The 20,996-nt window shown below is 45.0% G+C and overlaps 2 protein-coding genes across 5 annotated transcripts in view; one reads left to right on the forward strand and one right to left on the reverse strand.

Annotated features, from left to right (window-relative positions):
* Positions 1-20,996, reverse strand: part of CYFIP2 (cytoplasmic FMR1 interacting protein 2) — a 47,372-nt gene that overhangs the window by 17,993 nt on the left and 8,383 nt on the right. For 3 of the 4 annotated variants that reach the window (XM_065734669.1, XM_065734670.1, XM_065734668.1), the window contains 19 exons: positions 19,495-19,596; positions 18,707-18,888; positions 18,302-18,398; positions 17,487-17,615; positions 16,743-16,847; positions 14,175-14,266; positions 11,379-11,496; positions 10,375-10,494; positions 9,730-9,855; positions 9,131-9,297; positions 8,695-8,842; positions 8,195-8,348; positions 7,752-7,908; positions 6,936-7,032; positions 6,377-6,453; positions 5,427-5,535; positions 5,027-5,146; positions 4,147-4,346; positions 3,552-3,639 (listed from right to left, as the gene is read on the reverse strand). In XM_065734669.1, coding sequence (XP_065590741.1) covers positions 3,552-3,639; positions 4,147-4,346; positions 5,027-5,146; positions 5,427-5,535; positions 6,377-6,453; positions 6,936-7,032; positions 7,752-7,908; positions 8,195-8,348; positions 8,695-8,842; positions 9,131-9,297; positions 9,730-9,855; positions 10,375-10,494; positions 11,379-11,496; positions 14,175-14,266; positions 16,743-16,847; positions 17,487-17,615; positions 18,302-18,398; positions 18,707-18,888; positions 19,495-19,596 — 2,388 coding nt within the window. The remainder of the gene's footprint in view (positions 1-3,551; positions 3,640-4,146; positions 4,347-5,026; positions 5,147-5,426; positions 5,536-6,376; positions 6,454-6,935; positions 7,033-7,751; positions 7,909-8,194; positions 8,349-8,694; positions 8,843-9,130; positions 9,298-9,729; positions 9,856-10,374; positions 10,495-11,378; positions 11,497-14,174; positions 14,267-16,742; positions 16,848-17,486; positions 17,616-18,301; positions 18,399-18,706; positions 18,889-19,494; positions 19,597-20,996) is intronic. The other variant, XM_065734671.1, reaches the window with a different exon arrangement.
* Positions 300-2,738, forward strand: FNDC9 (fibronectin type III domain containing 9). The gene is made up of 2 exons (XM_065734991.1): positions 300-556; positions 2,069-2,738. The coding sequence occupies exon 2, from the start codon at positions 2,076-2,078 to the stop codon at positions 2,736-2,738; it is 663 nt and encodes a 220-aa protein (XP_065591063.1). The 5' UTR covers positions 300-556; positions 2,069-2,075.

Consider the following 20,996-nt stretch of genomic DNA (forward strand, 5'->3'; position numbering starts at 1 on the left):
AGACAAGTTAAAAAGCAAATGAACATTGCTGGAGTATCAAGAATGATAAGCTTTAAAACAGGAGTTTAAACATGCAATAAATCATAACAACAAAGACAAAGCCCCTGAGTTCTAAGCTATCAATAGGCCAGGATGCTGGATTTCACACCATGTGCCAATATGGCTTTAACCCCACTCTGCTGGAGGCTGTGGCTCTGGAGCAGGGTAGCAGTGTTCTTGCTGCAGGGCTGCAGATAGAGATGGAAAAAAAAACCAACAAACCAAAAGACAAATCAGAAAACAAAACAAAACTGGCTTGTTTGTTCTGCCTCGGAGACACACTTCTCCTAGGCAAAAAGCTTTTAGGGACAACATTCCCAAATCATTTGAAGATGCCTGCCCATCCTTCCCTACTGGTTGCTATGGTGAGAGATGACGGAGCCCAAGATGGGTATAATATGAGACAGCGCGCAGAGAAGGGATTTATCAGAGCAGGAAGGACACAGCCGTGAGAAGAGGGGAAGGTACCACACTGCTTGCCTGCCACTGAGGGGCTGCTGCAGAGCTGCTGGGGGAGGTAAGCTGCTTCCTGTGGCCCTGGGAGAGCTTAGTGATGAGTGCATGTGCTTTTCTGCTCAAAGGAATGGTTAAAATGGTTGTTAAGATGAGCTGCTTCTTGAGAGAATTAAGGGAAAGTTAGTTCTGAGTTCTGTTAAGGGAGAGGGGGAGAAAAGAAGAAAAAAAAAGAAATGAGCTCTACTGCATGCAGCTCCTGCTTGGAGTGCTCAGGTGGCTGGGGGGAGAGAACCCTGCAACAAGGTTCAGAGGGCACTTTGGCTCCCTAAGAGAGTGATGTACCAGTTCGTGGCTGCTGTTAAACAGTGATGCGTTACTGAGTAAACTCTTTTATTAGGGGGAGAGCTTTGTTATTCATACACTTGTAATTCCTCAAAAAATTTGATATTATATTTCAGCAGTTTTCAGATCTCACAGTTATTACAGTGTGAGATGCTGCAGTAACATAAACAATTTATTATTTATTAGGCAACGTTAGATACAGAAAACACAGCAACAGCTTAAACCAACTACTGAATCATTGTGCAGCTTTTCCATGTGGAATTTAGGTATAAAAGTCAGTCTAGGGGAAATTCTAAGAGGCAAGTCTAATAATCAGTTTATGTTAATCAAACTTGCAGCATCCTTTCCACTATATGGGGATGTGAAGCAAAAGAGCTAAAATAGCTACCTGTATAGACAACCAGTCACAGAGATTTTCCAAATATCTAACTAGAGCATGAAGTACACCCTACATGTTTGGTTGGTTATTTTTCTTTCAAGAAGTAGGCTGATAACAGTAGTCAGGGCACCAGAAAAGATTCATCTTTAGTAATTTTAGCCACCTAAGATTGAGCATCTAATTCAAGCTCATCAGGCACAGACCTTCTGCAGCCAGTGGAAAGAGCTTCCTCGTAGGTCATGGGCAGCTCAGTTCCCACAGTTGCTTTCTTTTTGCCTCTGCAAAGGGGAATATGACATTTTCTACATTCAAGGAAGTGAAGCTGTGGTGACTGAGGGAAAAGACAGTAACAACTATGAACGTGGAAATTATGGAAGCAGCAGTACTATAAATGAAACTACTGTGTACAGCAGGTGCCTCAACAGATTGAGTTTCGTTTCCACAAACTCTCTTGAGTGTAGGATTCTATGGTGAAATGGGCAGGTTTTGAAGTAGTCAGCTGTGTTACTCAGCTTCTGAAAGTTTGCTGAAGAGCCTAAAGACAATTGTGATGAATTTTTCTGTCTGCTAGAGAGCATCTGGAGTGCTTAATAGTTCTAAAAATGCAGTATTTTTTTAGTGTCAAAACACTGGCAAAACACTTAAAAAATATTACAGGGACAGTCATGGCTTATCCAAAATGCTGTGCGTTTAAGTAATTACTTTTACAAAAGGCAAAGGGAGTTCACCTGAAGCCTACACAGGCCCAGTCTAAAGGCTAGTAATAATGATGGAAAGCCTTCATTGCTGTCAGTGCCCTTTAGGACTGCACATGCATTGGGGAACTCAGCCTCTCACTGGTTCTGGTTTCAGGGGCACGATGAACATTGAAGTGCACAATGTCACCTATACCAGTGCCACAGTCTCCTGGACCACCACCAATCCCTGTCCAGAGAACTACTACCACGTCATGTACCGCCCCAACTGGAACAGTGTCTTCGCTGGCTATTTGCGCCAAAACTTCCACCGTGAGGAGCGAGTCCCCCAGTCCCTCAGCTCCATCATCCTCCATCACCTCACGCCCTCCACCATCTACGTCCTCTGCATCACGTGCAAGAACTCCTACCCCTCGAGCAACCACTGCACCACATTTCACACACTGGACCAAAGCCCCCTGCTTTTCAGTGGCTCTAAGCACGAGCCCACCACCTCCATGTGGATGGTGAGCAGCTTGTTGCTGCTCTGCTTTATAGCTCTCTTGGTCTACGGTTGCCTGCAGTTCTGGGCTGCACAGTGCTGTGGGCCTTCCAGGCCAAAGCAGCCTGACGCCAGCCCTGAAGAAGTGGGTGAAGGCAGCAGCTCACTGGATGATCCTCTGAGCAATGGACTGAAAGAAGAGCTTCTGGAAGTGCCCATGACCACGGTGCTCATGAGGAGCCCCAGTTTCACAAGAGAGAGTCCATATAGTTCCCCACGCTGCTTCTTCCCCTATAAGAATAGTGATGATAAGATGGCCATCTTGCCACAGCATGGCCTTCAGTGAGAGCAAAATAAAGCTTAGCAGTCTAGTTCATGCTGCCCTTTCCCAGCTCTTCCCAGTTTGTGTATGCCCAGGGGTAGTTTGTCCCAAGGCAGAACATGAGGTAGAAACATTAGATGCAGGGACAACAGTTTTTTCAAGTCACAAAAATATCCTCATTTACTGAGGGGTTTTTAAAAGGAAACCAAGTAAGCTTTCTGGGAATGGCCAGGCTAGGCTGACTGTAATGTCATTAATCTGCATCAGTGCTGTAGGTTCACATCAGAGTCATCAACCAATGTGCACAAGAAACAAACTCCACTCCAGTAGTTTCATGCTTGAGTGATCCTCCACTAGCATCACACCCCAAGCCCTCATAGCACTTGTATAAACAGTCACCGTGGCCTGACAAAAGAGCTTTTTGCCAGTGTTAAGTAGTTTACATTTGCACTCCACTGTTTTAGTAATTCCTATTTCGAACTACAAATGGGATTCCTGCAGTGGCACCTTCCTCAGGGAGCAGCACCGCTACAGAATTCCAGCTAGCTCTGCTCTCTCTGCATTCAGATGGACGTGACTTGGTCTCAGCACCACCAATAAGCAAAGGGTGGTATCAGCACCCCCTTTTACAGGCATGTTATGAAGAAGAATATGGGAAAGCAATAGCAAAAAGCACACTGAAGCTGCTTCTTGCATGGCTTATTTTTGTTTCAAACAGCAACATGACGCCGTACATTTGCATTCGCCACACTGTGATTGAAGGTCTTGCATTTGTTTCTTCCTAAATAAAGGATTCAAACCTACACTGCTGCTGGCTGACACGGCTCATTTACTGACCTTGGACCCGTAGAGGTAATACGGTTGAACATTGGCTGGTTTGTCCCGCTGGGGTTCCTGTGTGAAGGGGATTGCTGTCCTCACAAACCTGCAGCAGGCACAGGAGACAGGAGGGAAGCGGTCAGTGCTTGGTCAACCATGGGCAGTGCAGACACAGCACGGTCTGAGAGGAACTGAGGTTGCACACTAATTAGCAAGTCATCATCTGAGCTATACGTGCAAAATCCTGCCCCTATCTATTGGTGATATAAAGTGTATTGATTTAATGTATTATGAAGGTTTTGGGGTTTTTTTGGAGGCAGGCACCCACATGTGAGCTGCGTCCACAGCTCTGCTGACGAGTCACAACATTCTAGATCAAACTACCTCAGTTGCTCGTAATCTCTGTCCAACTTTGTTGTCTGAATGCATTACTAGAGCTTCCAAGACCAAGGGAAGCTGGTGGACTTTAACTTCATTTTAACTCTTAGTGCTGCATATCATAAGGTATAAAAACCTCACTGCAATGCACGTGAATTTTATATGGAAGGTTGGAAATTCTGAAAAGAAATGATAAGGTCTCCAGATGCCCCCCTGCCCTGGTTTTACTCCTCACCTGTTGGTGGATCCATTGTAGCAGTAGTTGGGTAGAAAATCAAAGTTGAGCTCCCAGAAGACATGGAGGGTGATGCGCCCATAGGGTGCGGAGACATTGTGATTGGCTTCCCGGAACATGGCATCAAAGCTATCCAAAGTCATGTGCTTGCACAGCAACCTGTGAGTCAGGCGATTTATTTCCAAGAGCCACTCCAGCTCCTACAGCACACAAAGCAGCAGCAGATGACATGTGTTACCAAGATGACAATAGAAACTGTTGGTTCAATTGCCAAGGGATGATATTATAGCTACACCCACACAGAGAACTTCCCAGGTGAGGATGTAGCAAATGTTAAAGACAATGATTTAACTCAGTGACTGAGGCCAGCTGCACTTCTACACAAGGAGATCCTGGTCCACTATCTCCTAAACCTGCAGGCAGCAAAATTAATTTTGTTCCCCACTGAGTGCTGGCTGGCATTCACATCAGAATCCTTCAGAGGTGGAAACTGGTAATTTTACACTACTTGACTCTGATACTCCTGTAAAGAATCAGAGGCAGAAAATTCTGTACAGTCATAAACTATCTCAGCTACCTGTATTCAACAGAGGGAATTACAGTCAAGATTTCCCACTCCTTGATCACTGGTCTCTGTTATAGGAATTCTGCTAAATCTAAATACTGACCATCACCTTATGATCTACACAGACATTTCAAAGTCTAATAATAATGCAATTAAGGCTTCATAAATAGAAACAGTAGAGATTCAATATCACAAAGGAAAATACATGGTTGGCTGAACCCCACTGTAGGTGGGTCAACTAGCCAAAGATAACTGACTCTGTATCTGCAGCAGTGTATTATTCTCTCAGTTCATACTCTCAGTAATAGTTCTTACCACTATGGATGTCAGATCCTCGCTCTCAAAGCGGCTAATGGCCTGGTCTAATGATTTGTACATCGCTGCCGAGATACGCTGGGTTATGAGCCTGTTCAGGTCAATTGACCTGCCCAGCAACTGAGAAAAGAAGAAAAGATAGGTGTATGTTACATTCTGATGGGGAAAAGCTGGTTGTAAACCCTCTACTGGGTTTACTACTACTTGGGAATAAGGTTGGAAATATGGAGCATAACTCATCAATCCCCTTCAAACCAATGTCTTGAGTTCAGTGAGACAGAAACAGGTTCAACTCTTCCCATTCCAGCATTGGTCTCAACTGAGCCCACCATTAGGATGCCAGCTGCCAACTAAAGGATAATATAGCAAGAGCTATGAATACTACTTGCTTGCAGTGTACCTGGACATGCCTTTGCTTGAGCAGTGTCTCATAGCGGTTGGATGGTGGGTATGGAATGATCACCCCATAATTCTTACACTCAGCCCGGAAACGTTTGTCCAGCAAAACACTGAAAAAGGGAACTAACATCAGGAAAAAGGAAACACAATCAAATTCTCTCTGGATCTCTTCCAGAGCTGTATTCATCCTTCTTTTCATCTTGGTCTAAATGTCAACAAATGCCCGAATGCTTTACTTTCACTTCTAAGTCACAAAGCAGCAGTGGTCACCTGCTGTCTGCCATGCTGCTGCCATTCTTGCCTTTTATGGCTAAGACATCCAAAAATATAAAAGACTGCACTGAAAGATATCACTAGTATCAGAAAAGGAGACCACCCCAATACTTAAGACCAACTGTGATCAAGCAACAAAACTGCTTGCAGAGTTAGTGTGCACATTTGGGGACATGAGAGGAACACTGATTAGAGTTAATCTGTGCTCTTTAAATGGTTAAAAGGAAATGTCACAAAGGGCTTATCTCCTCACAAGGGAACAATCAACTCTGCAGAAGTCCTGCAGTCCAATGTATGACCTAAGATTGTGTATCAATTTGGTCATTTTAATGGCAAATATTCCTGCTTCCTAGAGCTGGGAGGCTTCCACTACTCATCAGCCTGACACACAATCAAAAGTCAAGCAAGGACACGTCTTCAATAGGATTGATCTGCTTTGCTGCTGCTCCAGCAAACAGTACTCATGCAGGATATTAATTATTTGTATTTCACTGTTAGCCATATTCACTTGCCCACATTAATTTATTTTCCCTATCTACACTAGTCTGACATGGATACTAAGTTCTGTGAGACAAGGATAATCTCTTGTTTTGTCCTCCTGCAGTGGCTACCCCCTGACAGGTACCTTTTGGTTAACAGCAATATCATCACTCATCAGCAGCAGTCAGGCTTTCCTACCTGCCAGCCATTGCTTTATAATAGGCAAATATCTGATCTGCCAGCTTGTACACAAACTGATCAAAGCATAAATTCACCTGGGGGAGAAAATAAAAAAGAAATCACAAAGGTGTCACCAGTGCAAAGTAACTCCTTCTTATTCTTGCAAGATTGGTATAACTCAGTACAGAGCAATACAGAGCTTATAGCTTCTGCATGTTCTTACGGATCCCAGTCCCCCCAACTCCAGTCATCCCTCTCTCTCAGGGATCTCCAGGTTGTCATTTTCCTCTGATGTCTCATAACCCGCTGCCCATCAGACAGACTCTCCCAGGCTCACAGTGTCTGACAGCATCTGGCTTTCACTGGTCCCACAGGCATTGTTAAGTTGAAGCCCTTAATCATCAGAGCGTGTAAGCTCTCTGAATATTTTGATCTTCTGAAAATTTCTCAGTCTGATGGAGTATATTTTTCAGGGGATGCCTATTACTGATTCACTGAACTGCAGGGCTGGGCTGTCAAACAGGACACTGTGACTCCCATGAGCTCTTAACATACAATAAAGAGGAAGAGAACTTACTTCAGCTTCAATTTCATCGTACAGGAACTGCTTTTTGAACTTGGTCAAGGCATAGTATGCACTGTCATTATACAGGTCCAAGGGGTACAGTACATATCTGAGGACAAGAAGACATCATATCTTCAGTTAACCCTGGAGCATATCAGCATAGACAGCAGCCACACAGTGCAATAACTGACTTTTTTTCTCAATTTCATTGCTTTCATCTCCACTCACTCCAGACCCTCAAGTTCCCCCATCTCATTCCCTATCTGATCTGCTGGAAGCAGCAAGAACAGATCTGGGTGTGTCTTATTCAATCAATGCCATCTCCTTCTCTGCCCTTAAAAAAAGTTTTGCCTTGTCCTCATTTCAGAGTGCCTTGCCAATGATTATAAAATAGAAAACAAAGCTTCCTTAATGAGATATTATAAACATAATTACACTCGCATTACGGCAATTTCTTTGATCATTTAACAGTTGTACAAAAAAAGTGCTTAAAGTGCTTCAACCAGGGTTCATGTCCATGCTTGGTTGCACATGCTGTCTGACTGCTGTATGTAGACTGCTACCACCAAGTTGTGTGGGTATCCTAATGCAGCAATTCCCAACTGCTGGTTTATGGTGCATGAGTAAGTTCCAGTATCAAGAAGCAGTCAGCATGCATCAGCTAATGAGTTATTCATACATTACACACTCATGCAACAGCAAGTCAAAAAACATGTTGTTTTCTTTCTCCCTTGTCATGGAGACTGTTCATCCCCAGTCTATCCTTCACCAAATCAAAATCTCAAGCCCCACTGAAGGCACAGCCCACCACAGCCCATCATCTCTTACTCCATCATGGAGGGTTCTTTGGTTTCCAGAATATGGTCCGTGAGGATCCAGGGCATGGACATTTCAATGGGGAACTGGATGCGGCGGCCCATCGTCAGCTCCAGGAAGAACTCCCGGAACCAGAGCTGGGACAGATCACAGCACTGCTGCAGCGCTTCTGCAACACAGAGAGATCCCCCAGTGGGGGGAACTCAGAAGTCATCCTAGGATGGAAAGAAAACTCCACTCCTAGAAACTAAACTACTGCTCTTTTGCTATTACTGACTCAGTCCTGTTCTCATAATGATTATTACCTAGGAGCATGTCTGCATCAGACAGAACATTTGGGAAAAAGCAAGGAAAATCTGCGTTAAGTCAACGAGGAACAAAACTATACATAAACCTTTGCCTGTCCAAACATGTGAGAGTTGATTCAAGCCTCCCCCTGCCATAGTCTCACTCACCACTGATGTTGAGAAGGTGGGTGAAGAAGAATGACTGCTTGTGGAACTCCTCAATGGCCAAGACTATTGGCCCATCCAAGCTGCTCCTCAGAGTCTTCTTGGAGCCACTCTTGTCTGCTATGAGGGACTCCAGCATGGTCCGCACCATGTAGAGCTTAGGAAGGAAGTTAACAGTCATTACTCTCCTACGAGATACCACTGCACGCAACCGTGATGCTCTGCAGCAAAAAAATAACACTTCTGGTGGGCTTCTACTCTACTTTCTGCACCCTTTGGACCACCATCATTCTGAGCTGGAAATAATCACGCCCCTAAAAAGGGAGACTTGGGGAACTATGCAACAAGCTATGCATCAAAGAAACACACAACATTTTTTAACACATAACATGAGGGTAAAGACATTATTGGAAAGTCGAGGGAAAGAGCTGCTAACCCACAGATGGGAGACTCCTGCATGGCTGTTAAGACCATTCATTCCATAAAGATAGAGATTTACATACCTGCGTACTTGATGGTCCTACCGCTCGCCGTGGGACTTTAATGTCAAATCCACCCTTGGGGTCCTTTTCACCTCTCAGGCAAGGATCATTTGGTGGCTCTCGACCTCCCTCCCAGTCACAAATTGTCTTTCGAATTGCTTGAAGAACACTGGAATGGGTAGGGAGAGGGAAATCAGTGCTTAACTCAATTTTGCTGCAAGGCAAAAACACTCACAGCTATGAACATTAACAGGGGAGGTGTATGGAGTGGGGATATACACTGTTGTTTGTACAGGAGTCATGTCCAAAAGTCACTATGGAAAGAGTTGCAGGCCAAGGTGTGTTGACTAGCTGTATATTATTAAGTGTACAGGACTATGTACTTATATAGTACATGTGTACTACATACTATAAAAATAAACACATTGGCTGTGCATTACATTCAAGAAAGACCAACCTGATCAGGACGTTTTTCTTCTTCCTCACTGCCTGCCTGAGTGGCTCTCGCAGTGTCACCTGCGCAAAGTCCTGCAGAGCTGCATAGATTGTGTTGCGGATGGCTTGGTTAAAAACACTCTCCATCCGGCCCATCAACACTTGTAGACCTTTGATCATGGCAATTACCTGAAACAAAAGTTAAAAACAGATGTACTTCCTGTTTTGCCTTTGTATGGAGAGGTCCAAAAATCCAACATTATCTGGTAATACATGAATTCTATTCAAGTAACTTAGGTACAGCAAATAGGTGGCTGATTTTTTTTTTCAGTGTTATCTACTTTAAGGATCACAACAAGCTGGGGAGAACATTTCCACCACCAGTTTCTTGCAGATGGCCCCTGTCCCTTGGTTTTCACTCTTGATCCCTTAGTATCTTTAATAACACCCAACTGGGAAACTGCACATGTTCCAAACACCCTTTGTGCCTGAGGAGAAAACAGTCCTTGCTGGCTCTTAGTATTTTTTATGCAAAGTCAAAATTTTAAATGCAGAAAACTTGATCTCCAGGCCACTCTCTCTGCCATGGTACTAAGGAGCAAGGCAGTAGCTGACACCTACCTCCACAAAGGCAAACTTCTCTTCGCTGGTGTAGTTGTACCGGGTGGCTCGTTCATACTCTTCTGCTGTTCCTGGACAGTCCTTGTTGCAGAACTTATCTGTGGGATGGACCAGCTTCCAAGAGTACTGAAAGATGGAAATAGATGCTGTCAACATTGCAATGAGTGAGAAGCAAGGCTGGAGCCTGAACAGAGCTCTATGACAGGGAAACACTTGCTGGACATCAGTACACTTGACACAACTTTGGGTGCAGAATGTGTACTTCTTTCTGTCTTTATCATCAATGCGTTAAATATTATTTTCATTTATGTGGTTTGTTACATTGGGCTTTTGATATCTGTGAACTTTCTATCATCATTCATATTAGTTTTAATTGCTCAAGATTCAGGCTTATTCAGTATTTAACATGAAAATCTCAGAACTTGTGAAGGGCAGTCCCACTTTAGAAATGAGCAAGCTCTCTTTCTCCATTTGGTAGAGAGGAAGTTCAGGGTGATCAGCTGCCTGATTTTAGGATGTTTGTTAAAGGCTTGAAGTAAGGTGGCATGCAAACAGCTCCACCTTTCCACGATCTGTGCCGCACAGCCTGCTAACAAGTTGACACTCACCCAGGGTGAGGAGGACATTACACACTGGTGCACTCACCACTTCCATGACATGGGCACTCCACTTGGACAGCAGCTGCAGCCCCCGTAAAGCGAGATCAAAGAGCTCCCGGTACTCTTCATCGGACTTCTGACTGTCCAGCCCTGATCCGGTGACAACCTGGAGGAGATCACATCATGTCAGGGCTGCAGTCTGCAGCTTGCTGCAGCTTTGGCTGAGCCAAACAGCAGCAACAGAAATCCCTCTCAAATCCCAGCTGAAATGAATTCTCCATGACCTTATGATCAAGATAAAACTGAGCTGTGCATGTATTCTCCCTTGAGAAAAGGAGTGTAACTTGGCAGGACTCTTACTACCCAGGCGGTCAATTTATTTCCTACAGAAAAATGAGTTTGACTTGTAACCTCAAAGCAAATAACTGACCTTTTCATTCCACTTTCCCAGTTCTTTGTGATGGTCTAATACCACTGAACTCCTCTGGAAGCCTTTACTGACTTAAAAGTTCAAATAAGCATATACAAATGTCAAAACAACAGGGCTGAGAATGCTAACAATTCATTGAACTAACAGTGATCAATGAGGATCACATATTTGCAAAAAAAAAACCAACAAAAAACAGTCAGATTTGCATCGGAAAAGGCTCTGACATTCAGTAATGAACAGACAAGCTCTTGTGAATTTCCCGCAGAGCTCTGATATCTCTGTGCAACAAAAAAGACCCATCTGCAAGACATGGGTGTTCTGCCACCCACAGCTGATGATAAACAATTCGTTTCAAAAATATTTCTACTTCTTATTTCAACTGAGCTCTGGCCAAAAATTAGTAGCTTTTGGAGTAGATCTCCCAGTACACAAATTTGCACTCATAGGGACTTTTCATAACTCATTTTTTTTATTGCTGGATCGAGTAGTGGTTTGTTCCACTTGTGTCCTTTTATCCATCTCACTGTATGTCCTTGGTAGACCATACTAATGTCACTTTTGTCCTCTCCCAGCCTTGTCTGTCTAATGAACTCAATTAAAGTGACTGCTCCCAAGCTTACCTCACTGTTGCTGTAGCGAGCGAGCTCAGAGATGAAGCGGATGTGGTCATCTCGGATCTGGACCATCTGCTCACAGATGTTGTACTGCGGACTTATGCTGCTCTGAGTGCACGTCCACCTGAGCAAAAAAGCAATGGCTTCAAGAACAGGACACGGGGCTCAGCTCAGACACTCCAGGGACAAAGCCTTGCACTCAGCTGCTCTCTTTGCCTCAATGTGCCCAAGACATGCCAATTTCAGGGCAAATGTCAGCTTGTGTCTTCCCTCTCACCCCTACAGCATGTGATGTCTTCCAGAGGTGGTCTCAGGGGCACAACAGGGATGCTTGCTCCACATTTCTGCCAGAACATCTCTGCTTCGTTTACCGTGAAGGTTGCTCTGCATTATAGGTTACCTAACCTCCACAGGCAGAGGAGCCTATTACCCTGGCTGCTGTCAGGCAAGCTTTCAGGGAAGGACAAACTGCAGAGCTCCATTGTCATTTGCATCCTTTCTGCTAAAGGATAATAATTCCTTTAGAGGTCATCTTTCTAAGTCCTGCCTCTGCTGCAAGGAAACACTCTGCAAAGGACCAGCAGCAAAATATCTCTTCTGCTCTACTTGGTTCTGGCTCATATTGCCAGCTCAGTGAAAAACCCAGAGTGTGAACAATGAGCAGGATATGATCAAATGAAGTAGATTTTCATTTGCATTGAGCCACATGTACTGTGTAACAGTGCAATGCGGTCTTAAAAGGAAGGCAGCTCTCCCCTTCCAGTGGCACAGTCATATGAAGAAGTGGTCACAATAAGCACGAATCAAGTCTAACTAATTTAACATCTAATTTTACCCAGATCTTTATTGTCTACAGACATAGAAACAGAACCGCTCCCCTAAACTGATTTGTGCAAACAAACATCTGTTTCCATAATCCTTATGATTTTAGGTGTTTTTTTTCCCAATAAATAACTGGCCATCTTAAGATAGGTAGTCTTCTTCTCCAGTATAGACTGGCCGTACAAAAGGGAAGTGAGAAACCTGCTTCTGACATGGACATATACACAAAAATATATTCCCACAAATAACTGTGAGGCTTCTGATGCAAATCTTTGTGGTGCTGGAAGGTCCTGGAAGTGCTGGACCATGTCACCCCTCGTGAATCCAGCCTCCCACAGTCCCATTGCTCCACTCTTACCCGTTTCAATGTCCTGTGTTCCCCACTGGACAATAGGCAGGCTAGCAGGAATTGCCAGGGCTGCCCCAGCCCTTCCTGCTACATACATTGTAGAAACAAATGCCATGCAGGAAAAACACCAATTAAATCCATTTTCATGGAGACACGGAGGGAAAGAAAGTGACAAAAACAATATTAGTAAGAAATGGGGAATATATGGAACCAACTTGGCAATTAGTGTTGGAAGCCCCAAGCAATTTGCTGGGAAAGCAAGTGAGTGAAGAAACTTCAGTTAGTAAGGTGTAGCACAGAGACCTGGTAGACAGATTTTGAGACAGACATTAAATTGTGCACAGGTAAACAGCCCATGAGCTACCTTGGTTTTGAGATGAGAAAATGAAATGCAGCTGACACATGTTTTGTTGAAATGTGCTTTCTGAACGGTTTGGGATGAAAAGGTGTCTATTTTTAGATAATCTTCCATTTCAAATTTAAGCTTTTGAAAATATTTTTATTTAATTTATTTTATTCAATAAATTTTATGTATTTATTTAATTGCCATTGAAAACCTTTTGCTTGGGAAATTCTGCCACGTTACTCTCATTTTTCTCATGCAAAGTCAATTGGCACTTTTCAACCAGCCTTCAGGAAGGCAAGGGAAGGTGCTCCTGGGGCAGCCAGGCAACGGGCAGAAAGCAGGACCCTCCTCAGGGAAGGGGGAAGTGAACAGGCAGAGATGAGACCACAGACTAGGTCCTGTCCCAACAGCTGTTCAGCTAAACTGCTGCTCAGTGATGATGGAGAAATCTGACATCTGCATGACCTGGTCCCATGGGTAATGGTCACCCCCTGGTGAAAGGCAGCCTGCAATCAGTGACTACAGCAAACATAGCTCACATGGGCTTTGCTTATGTGCAGTGGTAAATGCTGTTCCTAAGATGTCTAAACCCACCAGTGATTCTCCTAACAATAACTGAGCACCGTGCCAAGCTACAGAGACAAGTGGGGCTTGAACCCAAGTGGTGGGATCTGAATATAAGCAATACCTGCAAATCCTCCTGATGGCTCTGAACCTGTGCTGTGAAAGCATGTCATGCCACAGTGACTGAGTACTCCTGGAAAGACTCAATTTCTACCTTTTTTCTAGCAATATTTATTCATTTATAATACATCTGACCCACTCTTTTTAACTCATCTCTGCTGCCTTTCTGCAGTACCTGAGCTAGAAGATATGCCCTGGTTACTGCACGGATAGATCCAGCTGTGTTCATGCTCTGAAGGATTTTGTCCTTGGGATGAAAAACGTGGATTAAAATCTCTCCAGAGCAGGGACATGCTGCTGGCACTCACACAGCTCCGGGCACACACGTCCCAAGCACTCACGCCCCAGAACCGTGCACCATGCCTGCTCGCCCGCCTGCACACACGGGAATGGTTCCATGGAGCTGGCGAGGAGACGTCTTCCCATGCAGGGACACACAGGTACACACATGCACACGGAGCCAGGCACGCTGGGTGTGCAGCCCCCGGGGACACACACAGGTACCCGTGCACAGACCTCACGCACGCCGAGGAGGGAGATGCAGCTCCCACAGCTTTCAGGACACACACAGAAGCCAAGAGACATTATGGCAGGCACTCACTTGGATTTGTTCTCCTCATAGTGAGCACTGGTCTTAATGTATCTGGCCAGTTCTATCTGCATATCGCCGAATAAAGGAACCACCTGCAGCTGCTGGAAAAGAAAACAAAAGATGGTTGAAACGCAGCAGAGTCCCTAAGGTGATACAAGGGATGAGGAAGTGACATCTTGCAGCTCTGAAGCTACGGGCTGTTCAAACCTGGATGTGGGATCTTTTCACACTTAGGAAGCGACTGAAAACTATCACAAAGGGTTATGGAGCAAGGAAGTTCCCCCACTGTGAGTGCTTTGGAGCTGTAGGCTTGCCGGTGCTGGCTTGGTTATTGCCAGCATGCTGTAACCAGCATCAGCTGTGAGAGAAAAGGGTGTTTTACACCAAAAAGAGGATCTCAAGCATATTCCTCATTGAGGCTTACTGCCTCCCACCAGAATCCTCAGAGAGAACAGAGGAATAACATCCAGCACATTGGTATTGTGGCAGCACGCCAAGGAGGGGAGGTGTAGGCTGCTCTGATGCACTGCCAGAGATGTGGCCTATTTCCCCAAGGGACTCAGATTTTACTTTGGCACTGTTGTTGCTAGTGATGTGTCCTACAGTTTCTCCACTAAGACTAAGCTTTCAGCTGCAAGCAAAATTCAACCAAGAGCTTCTTACAGTTCTTCAATAAAAGGTGAAGCTTCAACTTCAGCTAGATACAAAGGCCCAGCCCCAAATGAAGATAGTGGCAAATTCACTGTCCTATTATATCACATGCTTCTTTTCTGAGGCTGGCTTGAGTGGAGGATTGTGCAATGCTGTCATCAGGAATTCCCAGTAGCACTTTCCTACGCAGTTTATATGAAAGGGTAGTTCTTTTTCACTACTCAAATTCCTGGTCAATCCACTAAAAATTTAATCAGAAGGCAGTAAGCAGATGTAGTAATAGGAGTAGTTGGCTTCTCTTATTGAGATCTGATAGTCTGGAGTGGTACTTAGCAGATTAGGTGAGACCACAGCAGATGCTGGAGAAGTGCTCACAGAAAAAACTGGAAAGGAAGGTGTTATTCCATGCAGTGGAAGATACTGTACCAGTCCAATTCTCTGATGGACCACAACCTTTTTCAATGAACCACAGATGTGACTGAATGCAGTAAGATGACCCAACACTACAGATTCTGCTGAAGACTTGGTTTAAACTGAGGCAAAGATTCAGACAAACTAGCAAAGGTTAACTCAGAAAGGAAAACAGAAAACTCAAAGAGATGGCACAATAAATCCCTTTTGCAAAGCTGCAGTCTTCAGCCATCTCCCTGGTGACTGGGAAGTATTCAGCCACCTCATTATCTTCCCCATCTGTGAGGTTACAGTGTCTGTAGTTCCCTATGGTGGTGTTTGAGCCCCACAGTCTCTGAGGTGATGCAAATATGGGTAAACAGGTCCTCACTCACTCTGGGCAAGGATGCAGCAGCAGGTACGTCAGCCTTCCATGAAACCAGCCATCCAGGCTCACCAAAGCATTTGTTCCCTGCCAGATCCCAACATGAGCTGACCTGTCCCAAATCTGGAAAGCCCCCAAGACAAGGCCTGTGCACGGAACCAAAGGGCAGGAGGACTCATTTCATTTCATTGCCCAGGAGATGCTTGTGCTGTGCTGAGCTCAAGTAAGATGTGTAACCAGGCAAAGACAATGCAGGGTCTCAGCCCTCCTCTCCATATGTCACTGACAGCTTGCATATACACATCTGGGGAGGAAGCAGACAGGGTTATCCCAAACGTTTCTTGGGCTGAGCAGCCCTGTGGCAATGCTTTCCTCCATACAGCTTGAGGAACAGCCCAGGGCTGAATCCAGCTGCATGTGGAAAAGGAGCAGGAGGAGGCTGCACAGCTGCTTCCCACCATGCCACTGGGAGCACCCGCTCTTGCAGACCTTTCCCCAAAACCTTGATCACAGGTAAAACAAAAAGAATTCATCAAACCACTATCAAACCTCAGCCCCCTGAGGAGCTCCCTGAACACCTGCGAATTCCAACCAATACAAGCTCCCCAAGAAGCTTTTTGTCTCCTGCAGGGAACAGTTCATATACCAGGTGAGACTGCCAATGGTATGTTGGCTGGCCAGCTTTGTACCCTGTCCCTCAACACGCCAGCTCAGCAGTGAGCTGAGGGACAGGGCGTGCTACCAGCGACCACACAGACCTCAGCAAACTCACTCAAAATCATGGATCCTTCAGAAGACTGCAAACCAGCCTGAAAACTGTGCCCAGAATTAGATGTGGATGTTGGCCTGGCATACCTTTCCCTTGTCCACAAAACAGACCTCCCATGTACCATTCCCATCCTTCAGTCCATGGCTGAAGCCATCATCTCCCATCTCACCCATGCATGCACTCTGTGCCCATGCATGTTCATGACAATCCCATTCCTCATCTTTCTGTCTATATAATTCCTTGATCCTTCAGGGTTGTTTTTTTTTTTTTTTGAAGCTATAAATGATTCCTGTGTTTTTCTGTTGGCAGCACATGCAATGATACTGGTTGGCAATACATCAGTCTGCAGCAAACTCCAGCCTCACCCAGACAGGTCACTGACCTTGAAGAATTTGTCTATTTTGCTAAGGTTGATTCTCTTCTTGGCGTCCAGTTTGTAGATGTTGCTGACATTCCCATCCATAAGATACAGGCCAAACCCCATCACCTGGAGAAGACAGAAAGAGTCGGCAGTTCTCATTCATTTAGCAAACTCACTTCAGGATCCTGTGTCACCTGGAACTCATTGAGAAAACAGTATAAAATGTGCACATATCTGCAAGGATGTGTGTGGTAGACAGAGTACACATAATAGAATGCTTCTGTTTTCTGTGAAAAAATGCATGGTCCTCAACAGTTCCTCCTCTCTCACAAATAAAGACAATCCAGTGTCTCCACTCATATTAAAAAGGCAAGCATCTACTCCCAGAAAATTGAAAACATCTAAAATATTCTTCTGAATTGTTTATTTCCCTTTAATTCAGTACAAATCATTATAAATATTAAACCTACCCACATTATCCTCCAAAGAATCTAAGCTGACTCATACCATGGTAATGATGTTCTTTGGGTAGTAGTGACTGTAATCACTGTAATAATTGACTTACAGTAAGGACAAACGTAACTAACTAAGCAAGCTGTGTGCCTGTAAGATATTGGCTCTTCAGAGAAGGGATGCTTATAAACCCAAAGGAGAAAAAAATAAAGAAAATGAAGAAAAGCATTGTCTTGGAAGGGAATTTCGCTTTATTAAATTGAAAGTGGAACTACCCAAATGCTCAGCTCCTTAAATATGGACAAACCTCACCTTTAAAAGCATATGTTTCTCGCTGGGTGTGAGATACATCTTATTTTCATAGTAATCCACACAGATGTTGACAATATCAGCCAGCAATTCCTCGTAGCCAGGGATAACCTCTAGTTGTTGATGCAGACACTGAAACAGTAACAGGGGACACTTTATTCACATGGACAGAGTAACAACAGAAATATGTTTCCAGAGGTGTAAACATACTTGAAAGATAAGAAGATAATGAAGTTTCCTAAAAGCCTTGTCTGTGCTTTTCTTAAGTTACAGATAGAAGATTGACCTCATGGTACCACTCATAAAGATCCTTCTGTAGGACAGCTCTCCTCTTCAAGCTGATGACAGCAGCTTCAGACAGGGAGATAAAAAAAAGACTGCACAGAAGCAGACTTTCTGACTATCTCCTGTCTCTGTGCAATATTTTATCTAATTAGCAGAAACTGTTGAGCCTGTGGAGTGTGATGGTCCCTTGTGTCTGATCTGCAATCCCTATGCAGCTACAGAGACAGACTGGATGGATTTCTGGGGAAATCCAGGGGCAGGGTTTATGGGAGAAAGCCTCCTGAGAGCATTTCTTACATCTTTTAGAGTTTTATCCTTGTCTTGACATAGACTCTAAAGCTACCCAGGATAACCTAATGGAGAGAATTATTACTAGAGTTATGCAGCCTGACCCAGACACCAACACTCATCAGAAATGACTCAACAAACAAGGCAGATACTGCTGCAGTCCAGCCTGAAATGCTCTCAGCCTTGGCAAGATCACTTCTGTCTAAGTGTGGAAGGTTTCTCTGGTTCAGAGGAAAGGGACTTGCCTGTGTGATGCGGTTATGATTTGCCAGAAACATAGAGAGGTTCTGGGACTCCTGGATGGACTGGGGGTCTGCCATCTTCCGCAGAAACTGGGCAGCTCTGAAACGGAGAAATCCACCATCACCATGACTTGTTGCCAGGCTCTCACCACCCACCCTCCCCACTTCACCTGCAGCTGCAGAGAAGCAGCCTCAGAGCTCGCCTGCAGCAGAGCTTTCCCCTTTCCTCATTTTACCAACAGAGAACTGAAACACACAGGAGCTCAATCATTTTCTCACAAAGAGACCACAACAGCACAGATAACCACCCTCCAGCCTCCCAGTATGTGCCTGATCCCATTGTGGGCAATGCCCCCTGTCAGACCAGGCATAGGGCCGACCCTGCTCTGCTTGCTTCTTGTCCCTCACCTTTTGTAGGCTGAGTGGTCATTTTTGACACTGCACTTCATGTTCTTCAGCTCATCCAGGACAGCAAACATGTTGATGAACTTGCCCAGTGTGAGGAGATAGGCCTCAGAGACAAAGTCCTTCCTCCGCTCGGCGTGGCACAGGCGCTTCACCTCGCTGCAGAACCGCTCGATGGCCTTGCGCTGGAAGGCAGCAGGACAGGGTCAGCACATGCAAACCACCTCCGCTACAGCCACCACCCCCTTCCTTCTCCTGGTGGGATGGTGGCTCTGGAGTCTCACTCTTTCGTTGCCATGAAATGTGGCAGCATAACAGACCCCCTACAACAAATGTACTTCGTGCTGGAAGGGAGGAGGTGCCTTGAATCCTCTGTTTGGGCCTGTCCTGAGAGCAGTGTGTTCTGGTTTGGCTCTTTAGGTGGAGCATTAAGATCTCATGGGACATAAAACCCAAAGGCAGTACGGAAACCCAGCTGCAGCCAGTTGTAAATATAAGCAGTGACACCGAGCCCCCTTGAGCCCACAGCAGCTCTGTTTGCTAAGTGGTCATTGCTCTGCTGGGACCTGAGCGCCTTATTTTCTCAAGTGTCTCAAATGTGGCAACTGTTAGCTTTGGTGTTTGACACTGGCCAGGTAATGCGGCCAGAATGAACACAACAGCTACACTCTCAGTCCTCAGTTCTTCTTGGCTTTGCTTCAGATGGAGGAGCATCACAGCAAGCTATGTTGGCCCTGCTAAAGAGCCTCAAACCAAAGACATTATTTTTGTCAACTTCTTTGACCACTTACTTGAAAATACATGAACTTCATAAGCTTGGTGACTTCTGGCTCCAGAACTTCTACTGTCTTCTCATAAATCTCCACTCGGTTTGGCTGTTCATTACATTTCACCTGCAAAGACAAATCATGATTGTCAGCATTAATACTTCTAACACAGCCACTGTCTTCAGGTTGTTTCACACTGAACACTGTCCCCATTAGAGGACAGTGAAGAGACCCAAGAGGGAGCTTGTTTTCAAGGCAAAAGATGATGTTAGAAGGGACTATTGAACATGAAATTCTCTCCAGGTATAAGCAGGCACAATTCTGATTCTGAGAAACAAAATCTTCTAATGCACTTCTCCAGGGTGGAATACATAAAATATGGAGTCTTGACTACTCACATGATGTGGGAATGTTTTGTAATGAATTTATTGAAGATTTTGTGTAGTGAATTCTCGTGGACACACAGGGCACCATGCAACAGTTCTGCGTTAGTCCTGCTGAGATAATTTTCATTCTGTTGCAGAACCATTAAAAATCCCTGGGCTTGGATGTGGCCAGAAGCAGTGAAGTGAGTCACTTGTATCAGTCCTAGGAAGCTGCATTTAAGGAAAGATGTATTCAGTTGTCACAAACCTCAGTTCTAAATGATGACCTGAAGTCATTACCAAACTTCCAGGAAAAACCCTGGCTGCCCAGCAAAATGCATTCTGCTGCTGTTATTCTTTGCCTGGGGATGGATGCCAATGGCCTTCCTAGGGTGCATTCTGTTTCTAGTTGTTGCTGACACAAGATCGTGATGGGGCTGACAGCTCTGGTACAAATTTAGCAGCCCAGCAGTTGATGTAGAGTGTGAGGGGGATAAATCAGTGAGCTTTACATGTAGGAAGCTGTCAACGTCTCTATAAAACTGCTCTTAGCCCCTGTGCAGCAAGGGAGGACTGCAGAGAGTAGGGACCCCACAAGCTGTGCTTGAGATGGCATGAATGTCATGGGGGCAATTGGGACGGGAGGACACTAAAACTCCAAAACAGAAGGTGAACCATACTACTCAAACCCTACCCAAGTGCACAGCCCACACCTTGTCTTGCCAAAAGCTCAGCCACTGCCTGCCTTATACTGGCACAGCCAGCAAGGGCAAGAGCAGCACAAGAGTAACTGTAAGTGGGAGATAAGCAAAAATTGAATGAGCACCAGCAATCCTCCTGTGGCTGGGTCTCATCAGACCATCAGCAGAATATAACCTGTGCAAACTGAGATTTGACCTTTCCTGGGGAATCACTAACATGGGCAATACCAGCCATGCAGAAATATTTTTTCCAAGCTCCACGGAAGCCCTGCAAACCCTTTTATCAGTAGGGTTAATGCAAGTGTGCTGCATCTGCCTGCTGTGTTGTCAACTTGAATTTCTCAAGTGATGAAGTGTGTGCTCATGTGGCAGAAGACAAGCTTTATGCTGGAGTGTGAATCACAGCTCAGTGGGCCACGTGAGCACCCTTACTCATGCCTGTAGGTGTTTGAAGGATGGA

This window comes from Cyrtonyx montezumae, unplaced genomic scaffold, assembly GCF_038088225.1.
Source record: "Cyrtonyx montezumae isolate F1298 unplaced genomic scaffold, pur_monq_1.0 scaffold_18, whole genome shotgun sequence".
NCBI lineage: Eukaryota > Metazoa > Chordata > Aves > Galliformes > Odontophoridae > Cyrtonyx > Cyrtonyx montezumae.